The 16,026-nt window shown below is 54.3% G+C and overlaps 1 protein-coding gene across 2 annotated transcripts in view; it reads right to left on the bottom strand.

The window, feature by feature from the left end:
- The window catches only part of SIGLEC1 (sialic acid binding Ig like lectin 1), a 24,715-nt gene extending 8,689 nt beyond the window's left edge, over nt 1–16,026 (bottom strand). Inside the window, exons 1-11 of one of the 2 annotated variants that reach the window (XM_059705654.1) lie at nt 15,887–16,026; nt 9,605–9,673; nt 8,959–9,318; nt 8,386–8,682; nt 6,960–7,226; nt 6,417–6,671; nt 4,092–4,391; nt 3,177–3,434; nt 1,807–2,142; nt 1,279–1,536; nt 841–1,143 (exon numbers count right to left, since the gene is read on the bottom strand). In XM_059705654.1, the coding sequence (XP_059561637.1) occupies nt 841–1,143; nt 1,279–1,536; nt 1,807–2,142; nt 3,177–3,434; nt 4,092–4,391; nt 6,417–6,671; nt 6,960–7,226; nt 8,386–8,682; nt 8,959–9,318; nt 9,605–9,653 (2,683 nt within the window). In that variant the 5' untranslated portion in view covers nt 9,654–9,673; nt 15,887–16,026. Of the gene's footprint in view, nt 1–840; nt 1,144–1,278; nt 1,537–1,806; nt 2,143–3,176; nt 3,435–4,091; nt 4,392–6,416; nt 6,672–6,959; nt 7,227–8,385; nt 8,683–8,958; nt 9,319–9,604; nt 9,926–15,886 lie in introns of those variants that run through there. The other variant, XM_059705655.1, reaches the window with a different exon arrangement.

Raw genomic sequence — 16,026 nt, 5'->3', positions numbered from 1 at the left:
CAAGGCAAATGTTCACAAGTTGATGTTCGTCATTGTGAGAGAAAAATTGTGTGTATTTCTTTGGCCTTTGTAACATTATGGATATTAGCTTTCCTTTTTCCTAGCTTATTCGCATAGGGAGAATTTTTATGGAAAAACTAGAGGCCCGGTGCACAAATTCATGCATGGGTGGGGTCCCTCGGCCTGGCCCTGGGAAGTTGGCCAGCCGGCCCCTTCCCCCTCAGATTAGGGCCGGTGAGGGGTGCTAGCTGGCCTTGCGGGGAGGGACTGCGGGAGGTTAGCCAGCCCAGGAGGTTGGCTGTGGGAGCGCACTGACCACCAGGGGGCAGCTCCTGCATTGAGCATCTTCCCCCTGGTGGTCAGTGCATCTCATAGCAACCTATTGACCGGTCGTTCGGTCATTTGGTCGTTCAGTTGCTTAGGCTTTTATATATATAGATATGTGAATATATTCTTATGCATATGGGCATATCTGTATATGCATATGTGTGTACATACACACATTGGTGTGCATATATTACCCATGTATATGCATAATGTACATATATATTAGATTTTGTATGAGATACTTATTATCTAACAAAATTATACTATTACGTAAGAAGTTATCTGTCAGAAATTGCTCCAATCAAGCAAACTGCCTTGTGCAATTGCCACTATCTCCTAGTGGCTTCCATGGTTATTACAGGTGAAAATGTCTAGCTGGAGACAAAGGGAAACCTCTGTGGGTTGGTGGAAACTGTCCAGAAACTATGGCTGAAAAAGACCTCACATGCTTGCCTGGCCAGAATGGTCCCAGGGCATCTGTTTCTACTGTGTCGCCAGGGGACTGACACTCACCTCGGACCTGGAAGAAGAGGGAAGTGTTGGCTGATCCGAGGACATTTGTGGCCTCACAGCGGTAGCTGCCAGAGTCCCCAAGGCCCAAGTCTCGGACCTCTAGCTGCAGGGAGTTGGCCATGGCCTTGGCATGGAAGTGGCCACGGGATGGGAGCTGGGGCCCCAGGCTGGTAGCCAAGAGGCGTTCCCCATGATACAGGGTCAGTTGGGCCAGCGGACTACTGTCCACAGTGCAGTCAAACACAGCCATGTGGCCCTGGTCCATGTCCAGGAGGGCTGACAGCTTTGGAGGATCCGGGGGATCTGCAGGGACAGGGAGACGCTGCAGGAGGCCACCCCCAGCCCAGCTCACCACGTTCCAGCTGCCATATTGTGTCCCACTGCCCCCTCCACACACCAACCCTCCAAGTGCCAGTGCTGCCCTTGCCCATCACGCACAGAGCACACTCAGGACCACGGGGGCGGAGAGCTGGGCATCAGCCTCAGAGAGGATGCGGCAGGCGTAGAGAGCAGCATCTGTTCTGGCCACAGGCAGCAGCGTCACAGTCTCCAGGGGGCCCTGGGTCCACAGTGCCCCATTCCGGAACCAAGAGAAGTTGGCAGGGCCTCCACCGGCTTCCCGTCTAACACTGCAAGTCAGGTTGGCGAAGGTGCCCTCTGGCAGCGTGTGCGACGGAGTGATGACCAGGACCGTGGCTGGAGAGCAGGCAGCACAGGCCCCCTTGAGACAGGCCTCACTTTGACTGCTTCCCCGCAACCCTGGGGGCCACTGGTCCAGCCTCCCAGCCTGGAGGGGGGAGGAAGGAGACCCTCGGGAGTGCCCACTGGACAGGGGTGAAAAGCAAACTTCCGCAGCTAAACAAGGTGGTTCCACTGGATGGGGCCCCTTGGAGCCAGGGTTTCAGCGGAATAGGGCCCCAAGTACTGGCCCCCGACCCTGTGCCACCATTCCCCGCCCCGACTCACCCTGGGCATCGAAGGTCACTGAGGAGGAGGCGTTGCCCAGGGTGTTGCTGGCCTCGCACAGATATTCACCCTCGTCCTCCAGCACCGGGTCACGGATCTCCACACGCAGCAGGTTAGGGGCTCTGTTGACCTTTATGCGCTGGGAGCAGCCCCCACACGTGCTGCACCCGCCCCCTGGTGTCAGGGAAGTAGCTACTACATGGTCCCCGTGGAGCAGCCGCAGCTGGGCAGGGGGGTCGCTGTCCACACGGCACTCCAGGAAGCCTCGGCGGCCAGCCCCGAGGCCCTCAGCGTCGGGGTCCAGCCGGGCGGTGAGCGTGGGCCGGCGTGGGGCGTCTGCAGGGGGGAAGAGCAGAGGCACTCATGGAAGACCACAGCCTCGGCCAGGGCTGCCTGGGATCCCAGAAGACACTGGACAAAGGCCTGGGCCCAGAGCTGCCACAAACAGCTGGGCCCTGACAAGGACAGGCAGGCCAGGGTGGGAGGACTCCAGCCCCTGGGCCTCGGGCTCAGCCACACCCTAGGGCTGTGTCTGATCTTCCCCGGGAAGAGGGGCGTTTTCCCGGGGAAACAAAGGCACCGTGTGGGCTAGCAGTCACTTGCCTAACTCCCAGGTGCTCCTGAGCAGGGCGCCCTCATAGCAATCCCTGTGAATCTTACCTCTGCTCCCTCTGCACCCACCCCTTCCGCCAGGATTCCCCTTCCCCTTGTGTCTGGTCTTCAAGCAGCTCTACTTAAGATAATAGACAATGCCTAAAGTGCCCTCTCTCTAGAGGCTTCTGGAGATGGGTTGTCAAGGACAGCCATCAGCAAGGCCTCCGCGTGATCTCACCCTGACACTCGGAAACCCCTAAGAGGTGGCTGCTCTTCCTGACAGTCCCAGGATGTTGCTCCTGCTCATGTCAGGGGAGGCTTTCTGAAGCTAAGGGGGCCCTGAATATTGGTGGGCCCTCAGGCTAATATGGAACATCCACTGCTGACCAGACGTAGTTCCTGTGCCGAGAGGTTCTGCTCTCATGTCTCTGGGGGCCTGTGAGGGCACAACCTATGGGGCGTGTGCGCATATATAGGAGTATGGTGTCCCAGGGCCCAGCTCAGGAGGATGAAGCTTGGCCATGGTACCCATGGTGGGCTTGAGGCTAGGCACAGAGGGCCCTAAAATGTCTGGGATTAGAGATGGGACATGGGGAGGTAGAAAATCCCTAGCCTTGTTCCCCAAATTACAGCCCCGGGTGGAAAGGTCCATGGTGCCCAGGCCTGTGGCTGCCCTCCTCATCTAGACCCTGGGCAGGACAGGGATGGCTGGCGGACCCCAGTGGACTGATCCATCCTCCCCAAGACAGGCAGGGGCCAGGGGGGAGGCTGCTCACAGAGCACCGTGAGGACGGCAGGCGAGGAGGGCCCGCTGGCGCTGTGGCTGTCCTGGGCGCGACAGTAGTATGAGCCAGCATCGGTGCTGGAGGCCGCGGGGAGCAGCAGGCTGCTGCTGGGCCCCTCGAGAAGCAGGGCTCCGTTCCGGTACCAGGAGAAGCGGATGTCAGGCGCTGGGCTCAGGCCACTCCGGCAGCTCAGCGTCACCATCTGCCCTTCCACCACCTCTGCTGCTGGGCTGATGAGGAGGCGGGCTGCTAGCAGACGGAGACAGGGAGGCTCAGCCCGCTGCACATCTGTGACCCCATGCCACCCACTGCAGGAAGCCCTCCAGCATCCCCCCACCCCAATAGTTGTAGGTAGGTCTGGGCTTCGTGACGTCAGCCCTATGAATCTCTTGAGGATCAGGAGGGTTTGGCCTTGGATATTGCCAAATAGGTCCATTCTGACCTATTGGTAGTAACTGGCTGCAGCATGGCTGAGAAGGATTCTGAGCTGGAACCCAGGCTTGATCCATTATGTCTGCCGTGGCCTCAGAATGAGGGAGGGGTAGCACATGTACCAAGAGTTGGAAGACCCTACTCCTCCTGAATCTGACTCCTATCTACTAGTTGCACAGAACCTGCCCCAAACGTTTGATAAATAAGAAACAAATGAATGCATATGAGGAACCTTCCAAGTTCAGAGTCAGAACGTACACAGAAGGAATAAGACAACCTGCCATGTTTCCCTTGTTGCCTTGACTTCCATGAACCTCCCATGTTGGGATATGACAGTATCCCCTGGGTCCTGGATGTGATTTTTAGGAGCCAGCTAGTTCAGCCCCTCAGTTGAGCCCTCTGGACTCCTAGGAGGTAGAGGTCAGAGCAGGCCTCCTCTTCGAGCTCCCTCCACCAGCACCATGGCCATCTTACCATTGGCTTGGAAGTCCAGGGTGGAGGACGCGTTCCCATAGGAGTTGGTGGCTGTGCAAGTGTATTCCCCGCTGTCGGCCAGCCCCAGGTCTCGGATCTCCAGGCGCAGAAAGTTGGGGGCAGAGGAGACACTGAAGCGTGGGCCGCGGTCATCCTTGCCAGAGGTAGAGGCCAGGACAAGTCCCCCGTGTGACAGCACCAGGGTGGCCATGGGCTCACTGACCACGGAGCAATGGAGGATGCCCACCAGCCCCGCCTGCATCTCCAGGAAGGCAGTTAGGTGGGGGGCGAGGGGTGGGTCTGCATGGAGAAAGGCTTGTCACCCTCAGACAGGGCACTCCCTGGATTCCCCTTCATAGCCTATAACCCCTGCACCTCCTTTGTCCCACAATGCCCTGGAAGATGGAGGGAGACCCCAGCAGCTCCTGAGTGCCGGCTGAATAAACTTTTGTCCCTGAGCTGGATAAAGCACTTCAGTCGATCCTTGTGGCAACACCAAGAGTGGGAATCAGGAACCCTACTTTAAAGATGGGGAACCCCAGCCGGTTTGGCTCAGTGGACCATGGACTGAAGTGTCCTGGGTTCGATTCCAGTCAAGGGCATATACCTCTTGAGGCTCGATCCCAGGCCCTTATCAGAGGCAACCAATCAATGTGTCCTTCTCACATCAATCTCTCTCTCTCTCTCTCTCTCTCTCTCTCTCTCTCTCTCTCTCTCTCTCTCCTTCCTCCTCCCTTTCACTCTCTCTAAAAAATCAGTGGAAAAATATCCCTGGGCGAGAATTATAAATAAATAAATACTGGCAAAGAGGTCTGGCAGTGGACAGCACCTCACCCAGGTGACCAAAGTGAACTCTACCAGCAATGGAACACACTGACACCACGTGCCCCCTGATCTGACGCGGAGACAGACACAGCATCATGGCTGTGGGGTTCCTGCCCGAGTTCCAGGCTCTGTCTACTGGATTCAGACAAACACAAACTGAGGGAGGGACACCCACACAACCGCTGGCCTGTACTCTTAAAGTGTCAATGTCAAGAAGATGAGAAAAGACCAAGGCACTGTCCCCAACTAAAGGAGAGTACGGAGACACGACAACTGAATGCAGCTGGATCCCGGATTGGATCTGGGACCCCCAAAAATAATTGCTATAAAGGGCATTATTGGATCAATTGGCATAATTTAAATATGGACTGTAGATTAGATAATGGGCGTGTATCAATGTTAAATTTTCTGACTGTGGTCACTGTAGTGTGGCTATGTATGAGAATGACCTTAGAAACTACACTGAGGAACTTAGGGGCAAAGGAAATCATGTCTACAACATTAGGAATATAAATAGATGAATGGATGAATAGATAAATGATAGATAGGTAACATATGTGTGTATGTATACTGACAGAGTGCATATGTCCATACTAGAGGCCTGGTGCACGGATTTGTACATTAAAAGGAAATTAATTAGAAGAAATGTTTTAGAGGCCAGGGAGGGACCCCGGGAGGGCTCCAGGGCATGCCTGGCCCTCTTGCCCAGTCGCAATTGGCCAGACCCCTGCAGCAAGCTAACCTACTGGTTGGAGCGTCTGCCCCCTGGTGGTCAATGCATGTCATAGCAACTGGTCACAGTCAGAAACTTAGCATATTAGGCTTTTATGTATAGAGATGTGTATAGAGATGTTGATATGTATGTGTTTACAGAGATAAAATGTGTACATGTGTGCACATACATGTGCACATGTATACATGCACGTATATGTGTACATGTGTATATACATATATACACACATATAATATATATTGTAAAAGAAAGAAAGCGCATGAACCTAAATGTTAACAAATTGGGACTTTTTTATTTTCCAGGTCCTTTTTTTATTTTTTTAAATATATTTTTATTGATTTCAGAGAGGAGGGGAGAGGAAGAGAGAGAAACCTCAATGATGGGAATCATTGATCGGCTGCCTCCTGCACTCCCCCAACTGGGGATGGAGCCCGCAACCCAGGCATGTGCCCTTGACCAGAATCAAACCTGGGACCCTTCAGTCCGCAGGCTGATGCTCTATCCACTGACCCAAACCAACTAGGGCAACAAATTGGGACTTTAAGTTAAAGGTACTGCATATGATAATTCTTTGTAATCTTTTTTGGAAGTTTTAACTTATTTCAAAATAAAAAATTTTAAATCAAAGGAAACAGAGGCCCAGGGAGGTCCAAGCCTTGCCCAGGTGTGCAGAGCTCAGGGCCACCCGGCCCAGGACCTAACCTGCCTGCAGGGGTCCCACCCCTTGGCCCGACTCCAGCAGTGTCCGCCACACACTGGTCACTTACGGATGACCACCACGCTGACGGGCCCAGAGCGCTCCCTGCCATGGGCGTACTGCACCTCGCAGACGTAGAAGCCAGTGTCGGCCCTGGTAGCCGAGTGCAGCTGGAGGGTAGGGCTGTGCGCATCCTCCAACAGGGCATGGTTCTTGTACCAGCTGTAGCGCAGCCCGCTGGGTGCTTCTTTAGGCACGTTGCAGGTCAGCGTCACCGTCTGGTTCTCCTGGATGGGGCCTGCTGGGCTCATCTGGACCTCAGCCACTGTGGGGGCAGCAGCGGGCACACTGGGGGTACCCAACCGACTTGCAGGCCCAACTCCTCAGAGCCCCGGGCTTGCAGCCACTCAGCTTAATCTGCGCAGTCTCCATCACACCCTTCAGGGGAGCCTGCTGTGTCTGTCCTGTTCACGGGGACCCTCCTGACACTCCACCCTGCCGGGGAGGTTTGTCATCTGTCTGAGGGGGCACCTTCACCTGGCTCTCCTCAGCCCCTGTGGCCTGGACCCCTTCCCCACCCTCTGGTCAAGACCCAGGTTCACCCAGGACTCACTGAAGATGTGGAGGCTGAAAGGGGGCGAGACCAAGGAGCCCACTTCATTCCCAGCTTGGCAGGTGTAGACTCCGGCATCGTCCCAGGCTGCCTGGGGCAACCGCAGCACAAGACTCTGGGATTTGAGGGGCGTCCCATCCTTGAGCCACTGCACAGAGCTGACCGCGGGATAGCTGCTGTTCACCTGGCAGGTGAGTGTGACCAGGTCACCCGGACGAATGTTCCCCTCCGAGGGGCTGGGGAGGATCTCCACGGCTTTGGGGGCATCTGCAAGGCATGATGGGTGGGGTGTCAGGTAAGGAGCCTTGGCTGGGAGGGCGTGGCCCACTCTCTGTCAGCACCCTGCCCGAAGGAAGCCCACCGGATAAATCATCAGTCCCATTAGTCCCTCTGTCCCGGGCTGTGCTGCACCCCATCTTATGTTCCTGATCCCTTCCTTCGCCACTGAGAGTCTGAGAATGCAATGCTTGGCCTGGTGTCCAGCCCACACTGCCTTCCAGGGCTTTCTGCCTCATGACACTGTCCAATGTCCGTGTCCTATGTGGGGTCATGGGTACCACACTGTTTGCTCTGGTGGCCTGTGGTAGCTGTTGGTGAGGGACCACGCACCTGATGGAGGGAGCCAACGACAGCAGAATTCGCTCTGAGAATGGTTAACCCATTTGTAAAGAGGGCACCAGCAATACAAAGAGACCGCATTTTTTAGAATCTTGTTTCAAAGCTTCTCACTATGTAAACGGGCTAATAAAAGCTCACACTTCAAGCCCTTAATCTACGTAGAGAGGAAGATAGTAGAAGCTAATACAGTTGACTGGCTAGTATGTGCCAGACACGCCTCCAATTTTCATAACAGTTCTGTGAGACAGGAACTAATATTTATTGTTACCGCCCCTGCATAGATGAGAAAATGGAGGCTCTGAGGCGCCAGTAACTTGCCCAAAGTTTGCTCATTGAGTGGATGGTTGTGTCGGCCACCTGAGGCCTGTGGACAGCGGTTGTTCTAGAAGAGGCTGCCCCATTGTACTGTGATGGGGAGATGCTCAAGCAAGTGGAAATTCGGCTTTCTCCCACGGCCTCTGCCATGTCCGGGTGATGCCCTGATCACCATGGATGTGAGCAGCGTTAGGCCACAAAGGATTGACCCCACCTCCCCAGCATCCTCCAGAGCTGGACTAAATCCCAAGGTCCTTGCTGCCTGACCCCCAAGCCTCTGGGTCTTTGTCTCCCCTTCTGTGCCCAGCCTGGCCTCAGGGACAAGAGGTAAAAGGGAACTGGAAGGTGGCTCTTTGTGCTTAGCAGTCTCTCTACCCCGGCCCCACCCAGGAGGTCAGAGTGCACTCCTGTTTCTATGGAGAAGGAACTGGTTTCCACTGGGGAGCCACAGCTGGGTGCCCAGTGATGAGGGTGTGGCCCCCAGCGCACTCACACTGCACTTGGAGGAAAATCTCGCCCTTTGTCTTGTACCCGGCCACTGAGAGCTGGCAGCTCAAGGTCCGGCCGTGGTCCTGCCAGGACAGGGTCATGTGGAGGGTCTCCTGGTGGCTGATGCCTGTGGTCTCGAGCTTCTGGAAGTTGGAGGTGACTGAGCGAGCTGGGTCCTGGCCTTGCCACTGCAGGCCGATGGGCTCCTGCAGGCACGCGTAGGGAGTGGAGCAGTTGAAGTCCACTTCCATGCCCTCGCGAAGCTCTAACGGTGAGGCAATGGTGGGCACGTTGGGCTCCTCTGAGGACAAAGACAGGAGGCTCAGGACTCCCCCTCACCACCCTTGACGCCTCCTGCCCTGCAAACCCCAGCTGTGGCACGAGCCCTGGGCAGGGGACTTCAAGGGGAAGAAGAGGTTGCTTTCTACCCCCACCCCCTTGGGGTGAATGCATGGAGGACACAAGGCTGGGACTAGACTGGGGCTGGGGGTGCGTATAGAACAAGGGGGCGGGGAGTGGGGCCAGAAGCAGCTTGGGAGCCCCTTCCAGGCAGCAGCCAGGCCACCCCATTCCTCACCTGTCACAGTGACCGCTGTGCCTGTGGCATCTACCCAGCGGTTGACATCACTGATCTCGAAGCGGAAGCTGTAGGTGCCCGAGTCCTGGGGGCTCAGGTCCTTCAGCAGCAGGTTGCACACCTTGTGCTCGGCATTCCCCAGCAGCTGGGCACGGCCACGGAAGCGTGCCTCCACCTTCTGGGAGTCCCCCGAGTGGAAAACCACCTGCCGATTTCCCGAGTAGTCGTAGTACCAGATGGCTGTGATGCCATGGGGCACCTCCACGTTGTCAGGGAAACTGAAGATGCAGGGAATGATGAGGCAGGACCCCTTCACACCCTGCACGGCCACAGGACGGGAGACACCCCAGGAGGCCAGGACTGAGGGAGGAACAGACAGACAGGAGAATAATGCAGGCCTGGGGCACCACAAAGCCCTATGACCTTGCCCTATAGAAGGTGCCCCAGGTGGACCCCCAAACCCTGCTGTGTCCTCAGCAATACAGTCCCTCTGGGAGGGTCACTGGTCCCTGCCACCGTCTCTCTGTGCCTGCCCTTCAACCTCAGCAGCCAACCTGTGACCAGGCACAGTCTGTCTGCTGGGCCAGCAAAGGCTGGGCTCACGGAGGCCAGGCCCAGAGGGATGAGAAAGGCCAGCACAACTTACCTGCGGAGATGGATGCGGCCAGGTGGAGAAGCTGAAGCAGGTAGCCCATAGCAGGTTCTCGCGCCTGTCCTGGTGCATAAGAGAGGGGTGTGCACTGTATTGACCGGACACACAGGGCTCCTAAGGAGCCTCCAGGCACCTCAGCTCCGAGCCTGCCGAAGTGTCAGCCCTGCGTCCCCACAGGCTCTGCTGAGAGGGCAGGGCTTCCAAGGACTGCTGGGGCAGCCACCCACTGGGAGCCAGGAGCCCACGTTCACAGTTGGACTTTACCCAGCAATGCCCTCACTGGTGGAATGCACTAGAAAACCCTCTGGGCGTCCCTCAACCCCACCCCAAGTTCTGCTTTCCCATCCCCTCAACAGCACACCCCAGAGCAGATGAACAGTTGTTTCTCCCTTCCCTCCACTCCCTGCCCCTCCCTGTCCCTCCCTGCCACCCAAGCCAACAGGAACTGGAACCCAGAGAGGCCCAGTGACTTACTCCAAGGCACTCAGCAAGAATAATGGTTTCTTACTTGAGACTTAGTCCCCTACCTCTAGCCTTACAAGCTATAAGCCATATGGGGCTTGATTGAGCACTTAACCAAAGTGCTGTCTTTTAAGGGCCATTCCCTTGCTCAAAAACCTTCTGTGGCTCCCCATTGCCCAATACATCCCTGAAAGGTCTTAATTTCTTACTCCCAGCTCTGCCTTCATTCCCTGCTCCTCACACATTCACCCTGGGGCCAGTCCCTTCTGCACATGGGCTCTCCAGCTGACCAGCTGTGTCCCCACCACATATCATCTCTGCTTGTTGAAACTTTATTAGTCTTCAAGGTAAAGCTCGAAGGCAGCTTCTAGCTGAAACTTCCCCTTTGGGTCCCTGTGGTCACCAGAGCCATCTCTGTCTTGCCTTGTCCTTGGCATCTTGTGAGAGCCTGAAAGTGGAGACATGTGCCCTGCAGCCCTGCAGAGCAGCCCCCAGGCTTTGCAGCAACATGCAGAAAGAGAGGTGAGAGTTGGTGACAGGGCAAGTTTAGGTGCAATGGCGGGGGGTACGAGGGCCCTGCACCACACACCCCCCCAAGCATAAGTTAATTGCCTGCAGTATATAATGCACAAGAAGGCAGAGGCGCCCTCTGCCATGAAGTGCCCCTGGTGAGGGTGGGAGGTTCTTAGGGGTGCCAGAGATATGAATCTGAAGGGGAGAGAGGGCAGAAACACATATAACTAAAACTGTAAGACTATTAGAGGAAAATATGGGTGAAAAGATTCATGACCTAGTATCAGGCAATGATTTCTTAAGTACGACAGCAAAAGTACAAGCAACAGAAGAAAATATAGATGAATTAAACTTGATCAAAATAACTTTTGTGAATCAAAGGATACTAGCAAGATAGTAAAAAAAAAACAACCCACAGAATGTGAGAAAATATTTGCAAATCACGGGGTTAGAATCATACATAAGGGATTAATATCTGGAATATATAAAGAACTCCTATACAGCTCAACAACAAACTCTAAACAACCGAATTTTTAAAAGGGACTAAGGACTTGAATAGACATCTCTTCAAAGATGATGTAAAATGGCCAGTAAGCCCATGAAAAGATGCTCAACATCATTAGTCATAAGGGAAATGCAAATCAAAACCACAATGACCCTGTCTGGGTGGCTCAGTTGGCTGGAGTGTGGTTCTGTACACTAAAAGGTCGAATGTTCGATTCCCAGTCAGGGCACATACCTAGGTTTCAGTTTTGAGCCCCAGTTGGGGCGCATACAGGAGGCAACTGATCGGTGTTCCTCTCTCTCTCTCTTTTTCATTCTCTTCCTCTCAAAAAAAAAATTTATATATATCTCCTATATAATAAAGAGCTAATATGCAAATGGTCATCATGCCTTCACGCCCTCACACTGTCACACTGTAACAGCTCAGATACTCAGCACTGGGGAGAGAGGAATGGGGACCAGCCAGGTACAAATGAGCTCGTGCGAAAGGAATGGGGACAAACCGCCTGCCCTGTGGTCCCAGGAACCAGCGGCCGGGGCTGCGGCCCAGGAGAGAGACAAGCTGCCCGCCCTGTGGTCCCAGGCACCTGCGGCTATAGCCCGGGCGAAGCTGCCCGCCCATGGTCCCCTGCTGCTGCAGCTGGCCTGGGTCCCAGGTACCTGCGACTGGCTGGAGGAGGGAATCCTGGGTCTTGGGTGCGGGGCAAGGCAGAGGTGGTTAGAGGTGATCAGTAGGGGAGCAGTTAGGGGCAATCAGGCAGGCAGGCAGAAGTGGTCAGGGGTGATCAGGCAGGCAGGCAGAGGTGGTTAGGGTGATCAGGCAGGCAGGCAGAAGTGGTCAGGGGTGATCAGGCAGGCAGGCAGAGGTGGTTAGGGTGATCAGGCAGGCAGGCAGAGGTGGTCAGGGGTGATCAGGCAGGCAGGCAGGCAGGCAGGCAGGCAGGCAAGCAGTTAGGAGCCAGCAGTCTCAGATTGTGAGAAGCAGTCAGACATCCCCAGAGTGGTCATGGATTGGAGAGGGAGCAGGCCGGGTTGAGGGAACCCTCCCCGCCCCCTGCCCTGGGTACGAATTTCATGCACCGGGCCTCTAGTATATATATGAGGATTTAAAAAAAACACCCCACAATGAGCTACCACTTCACACCCATCAGAATGGTTATTAACAAACAAACAAAATCAGAAAATAAATGTTGGAGAGGATATGGAGAAATTAGAAGCTCAGTGCACTGCTGGTAGGAATGTAAAATAGTGCAGCCCCTGTGAAAAACTATTGGTGGTCCCACAAAAAGTCAGACATAAATTACCGTCTGATCCAGCACCTCTGCTCCTGGGTGGAGTGAAAACAGGGTCTCCTGGGTTCACAGCAGTGTTATTCACAACAGCCAAAACGTGAAAACAACCCAAGTGTCCATCCACAGATGAATGGATAAAAAAACCATGGTATAGCCATAAGCAGAGATGAAATTCTGACACACTTTATAGCATGGGCGAACTTTGAAAATATTATGCTCAGTGAAGTCAGCCAGATCAAAAGGGCAAAGATTGTAAGATTCCACTTAAAGAGATACCTAAAATAGGCAAATTCATAAAGACAGAAAGTAGAATAGAGACTTCCAAGGGCTACAGGGAGGGGAGTTCATGTGTAATGGGTACAGAGTGTATGTTTTGGATGATGAAAAAGTTCTAGAAATAGACAGTGGTGGTGGTTCCACAATATTGTGAATGTACTTAATGCCACTGAATTGTGCACTTGAAAATGGTTAAATCAGTACATTTTATGTTTTGCCCATTTTGCCACACGCACATACAAAACCCATGTTGCCAACTTTGCAGTCCTCCCTGGTCCTAAATGCTGATGCTGCAGAGTGAGGGGAAGGGCCTGGGGAGGCTGGAAGTGGGGACAGGAAACTCATGACAATTCCCAGCCCCCGTGCATCAGCCCAGCTGATTCTGGTGGCTACCAGGGGGCACACCTGGGAGTGCTGAGCAGACACCCGGCGCCTGGGTGAAGCCGGAATGGCCTGTCACGATGACAAGACAGAACTCGGCCAAGTGTGAAAGGACGAGGGTGTCCTTGCAGAGAGCACATTGAAGCAAAGGCAAGGGAAGGCCCGGAAGAGCACGGCTCCTCAGGAGACCCAGCCCCTGGCTTCGGCTGCTCCAGCAGACAGATCTGGTCATTTTCTGAGACCCCCTGGCTCGTCCCCCGTCCTTTGGGCCATCCTAGGCCTGCTCCTGTCCCAGGAGGCTATTCCCACACCCGGTCTGCGGCCATGAGAAAGGCTCATGCTGGCCCAGCTGTGAGCAGCTCTGCAGGATTCAGTTTCTGTTTCCCAGAGTCAGACGGGGCCCCAAGACCTGGATGCTGGGCTGAAAGGCAGGCAGCCCACTGTGCATGGCTGAGGGCAGGTATGGCCCGGAGCCCACAGCCACGCTGGATGTCAGGGTCACATCTTCTACAGCTAGGGCGTCAGCGAGACAACATGCGCATGCCTTGCTGATATCCACAGCTCCCCTTCCTGTTCCCATCTGGGGCCCCGGAAAGGGCAATGCTGAACCTAATGGTGGAGGAATGGTGGGATTTTAAACATACTGTCCCCAGAATGGAACAGGGGTTTTGGAACGTTTGAGAGGAGGACTCTTTCTAGAACTACCCAAAGTTACATCATGTAGATGTCACCTATAATTTAGCCCAGCCACACACGGAGGGTCGGTCCCACCAGAGTCCATCTTAATAGCTCCGCCTAAAAATCAATCTCAGCCCATAGAACTTTTCTGGAAAAGAAGAAGGGCAAGAAGAACCCCAGACGGGAGACCCTTGTCTCTGTTTGAAAGGCTGGCATTGCAATAGCTAAGCTCTGGGAAGAGCCCAAGTGCCCATCAGCAGATGAGTGGATACAAAAGCTGTGGTACATTTATACCATGGAATACTATGCAGCAGTAAAAAAGAAGACTCTCTTACCCTCTGAGACAGCATGGAGGGACCTGGAGAGTATCAAGCTAAGTGAAATAAGTCAGTCAGAGAAAGACAAGTATCACATGATCTCATTCATATGTGGAATCCAAGTAACAACATAAACTGATGAACAGAATGAATCCAGAGACATGGAAGCATGGAACAGAGTGAGGAATCTAGGAGGGAAGATGCGGGGCGGGGGGAAGGTTGGGTGGGTGGGAGGTAGTCAACCCAAGACCTTGTATGCATATATGCACTTCCCATGGACACAGACAATGGGTGGTTGAAGGCCTGGGGGGGTGGGGGGAGCTGGAAGGGGCCAATTGGGGGGGGAGGGGAGGGGACATATGTAATACTTTCAGCAATAAAGAATTATTAAGAAAGAAAGAAAGAAAGAAAGAAAGAAAGAAAGAAAGAAAGAAGAAAGAAAGAAAGAAAGAAAGAAAGAAAGAAAGAAAGAAAGAAAGAAAGAAAGAAAGAAAGAAAGAAAGAAAGAAAAAAGGAAGGAAGGAAGGAAGGAAGGAAGGAAGGAAGGAAGGAAGGAAGGAAGGAAGGAAGGAAGTCTGGTACTAAAGACTTGGGTTAAGCTGTGTCCTGGTACCAGCGCCCCCTGGTGGTAGAGGGAAGATTGTGGGTCTTAGGGGAGGGGTGGGTATATTGGGGGGCAGAGAGCACCACAGCTCTAAAACAACCTGACCCTGAGGCAATGACCATTTGGGAGAGTATTATTCCTGAGGTCCATCTTTGCATCCCCAGGTCTTGGGTGCTCTGAAGGCAGAGTTTTAAATCCACACTCCTACCCAGAAATGGTAGAGGTTGCATCAGGGTTGGGAGGGGTGGCCTGTCACATGGTGGGCACCCATGCTTGCTGCCTGTGCGGGAATAAGTGAGCAGGTAAAGTCTCTGTGAGACCACGTGCCCCAGGACAGCTGAGGAGGGTGGATTGGGACGCTCAGTGCCTGACCTCTGATCCCAGAGGCCAAGTCCAGCCTGGGGGGGAAAGGTAAACGCAGCTTCACCGCAGGCAGCTCAGCAGGATTCAGTTTCTGTTTCCCAGACCGGGGCTTCTCCCCAACTTCCCTCTCAGGCGGGGGAAGGAGGGAAACGGGGTGACACAGCCAGCTGGAGCGCTCTGCCCACTGAGGAGATCAGGGTACAGCTGGGCAATCCCAGGAGCACAGTATCTTTAAAACAGTGGGAAGTCCCAAACATTTAACTCTGAGAGACGTATAATCCATAAATGCCATCTACTGGCTTTGAAATGGGCAACAGATATTTCACCTTTTAACCTGGTTATAAATGCTCTCAGCCTGAGCACCCATCCCCCGAGCTTTGCCGAACTGTGCTAGGGTCCGGCGCTCAGACGAATGAAGCCCAGATAAATGACCGGGAGTGGACTGGGCTTAGAGTGAGGAGAAGACGAAGGTTGCACTGCAGTTGAGCTGGGGTGAAGGTTAGGCAGCGATTTGGAATGGAATGGAGGGTTGACATGGAGGTGAAAGTGGTGGGTTTGGGGTGAGGGTAAAGGCCGGTGATTAGTAAATGGTTGGGGTCAGGATGCAATGGGGGGTGAGATAGGGTGGATCCGGGACCTGCGGTGGGCAGGATGGTGGTTACGATTGGGACTGGGATTGGGATTGGGATTGGGACTGGGAATGGGATGAGGGTTGGGAAGATTTGGAGCTGTGAAAGGGTTTAGGTTAGAAGTGCAGCTTTGATTAGTGTCTTGGGTTTGGGTTGATTTGGCATCCAGCTCTCACACCCAGATGTCCCCCAGCCAACCTCAGCCCAGCCCCACTCCCATCCCTCCACTCGCCCTCCAGGCCCAGGGACAGGAGTACCTGCTCCACCGGGAAGTGGCTTCAAGGCTGGTGAACCGCAGGCGAGGAGGACAGGCAGGAGGGCCAGACGCTCCGGTGCTGCCTGCCCCCCGGGCTCTGTCACCCCGAGAGAGGACACCCAGCCTCAGGAGCTGCTTCCC

Source organism: Myotis daubentonii, chromosome 8 (assembly GCF_963259705.1).
Source record: "Myotis daubentonii chromosome 8, mMyoDau2.1, whole genome shotgun sequence".
Lineage (NCBI taxonomy): Eukaryota > Metazoa > Chordata > Mammalia > Chiroptera > Vespertilionidae > Myotis > Myotis daubentonii.
Note: the sequence above shows the minus strand (reverse complement) of the source record. Positions and strands in the feature narration are given on the sequence as shown.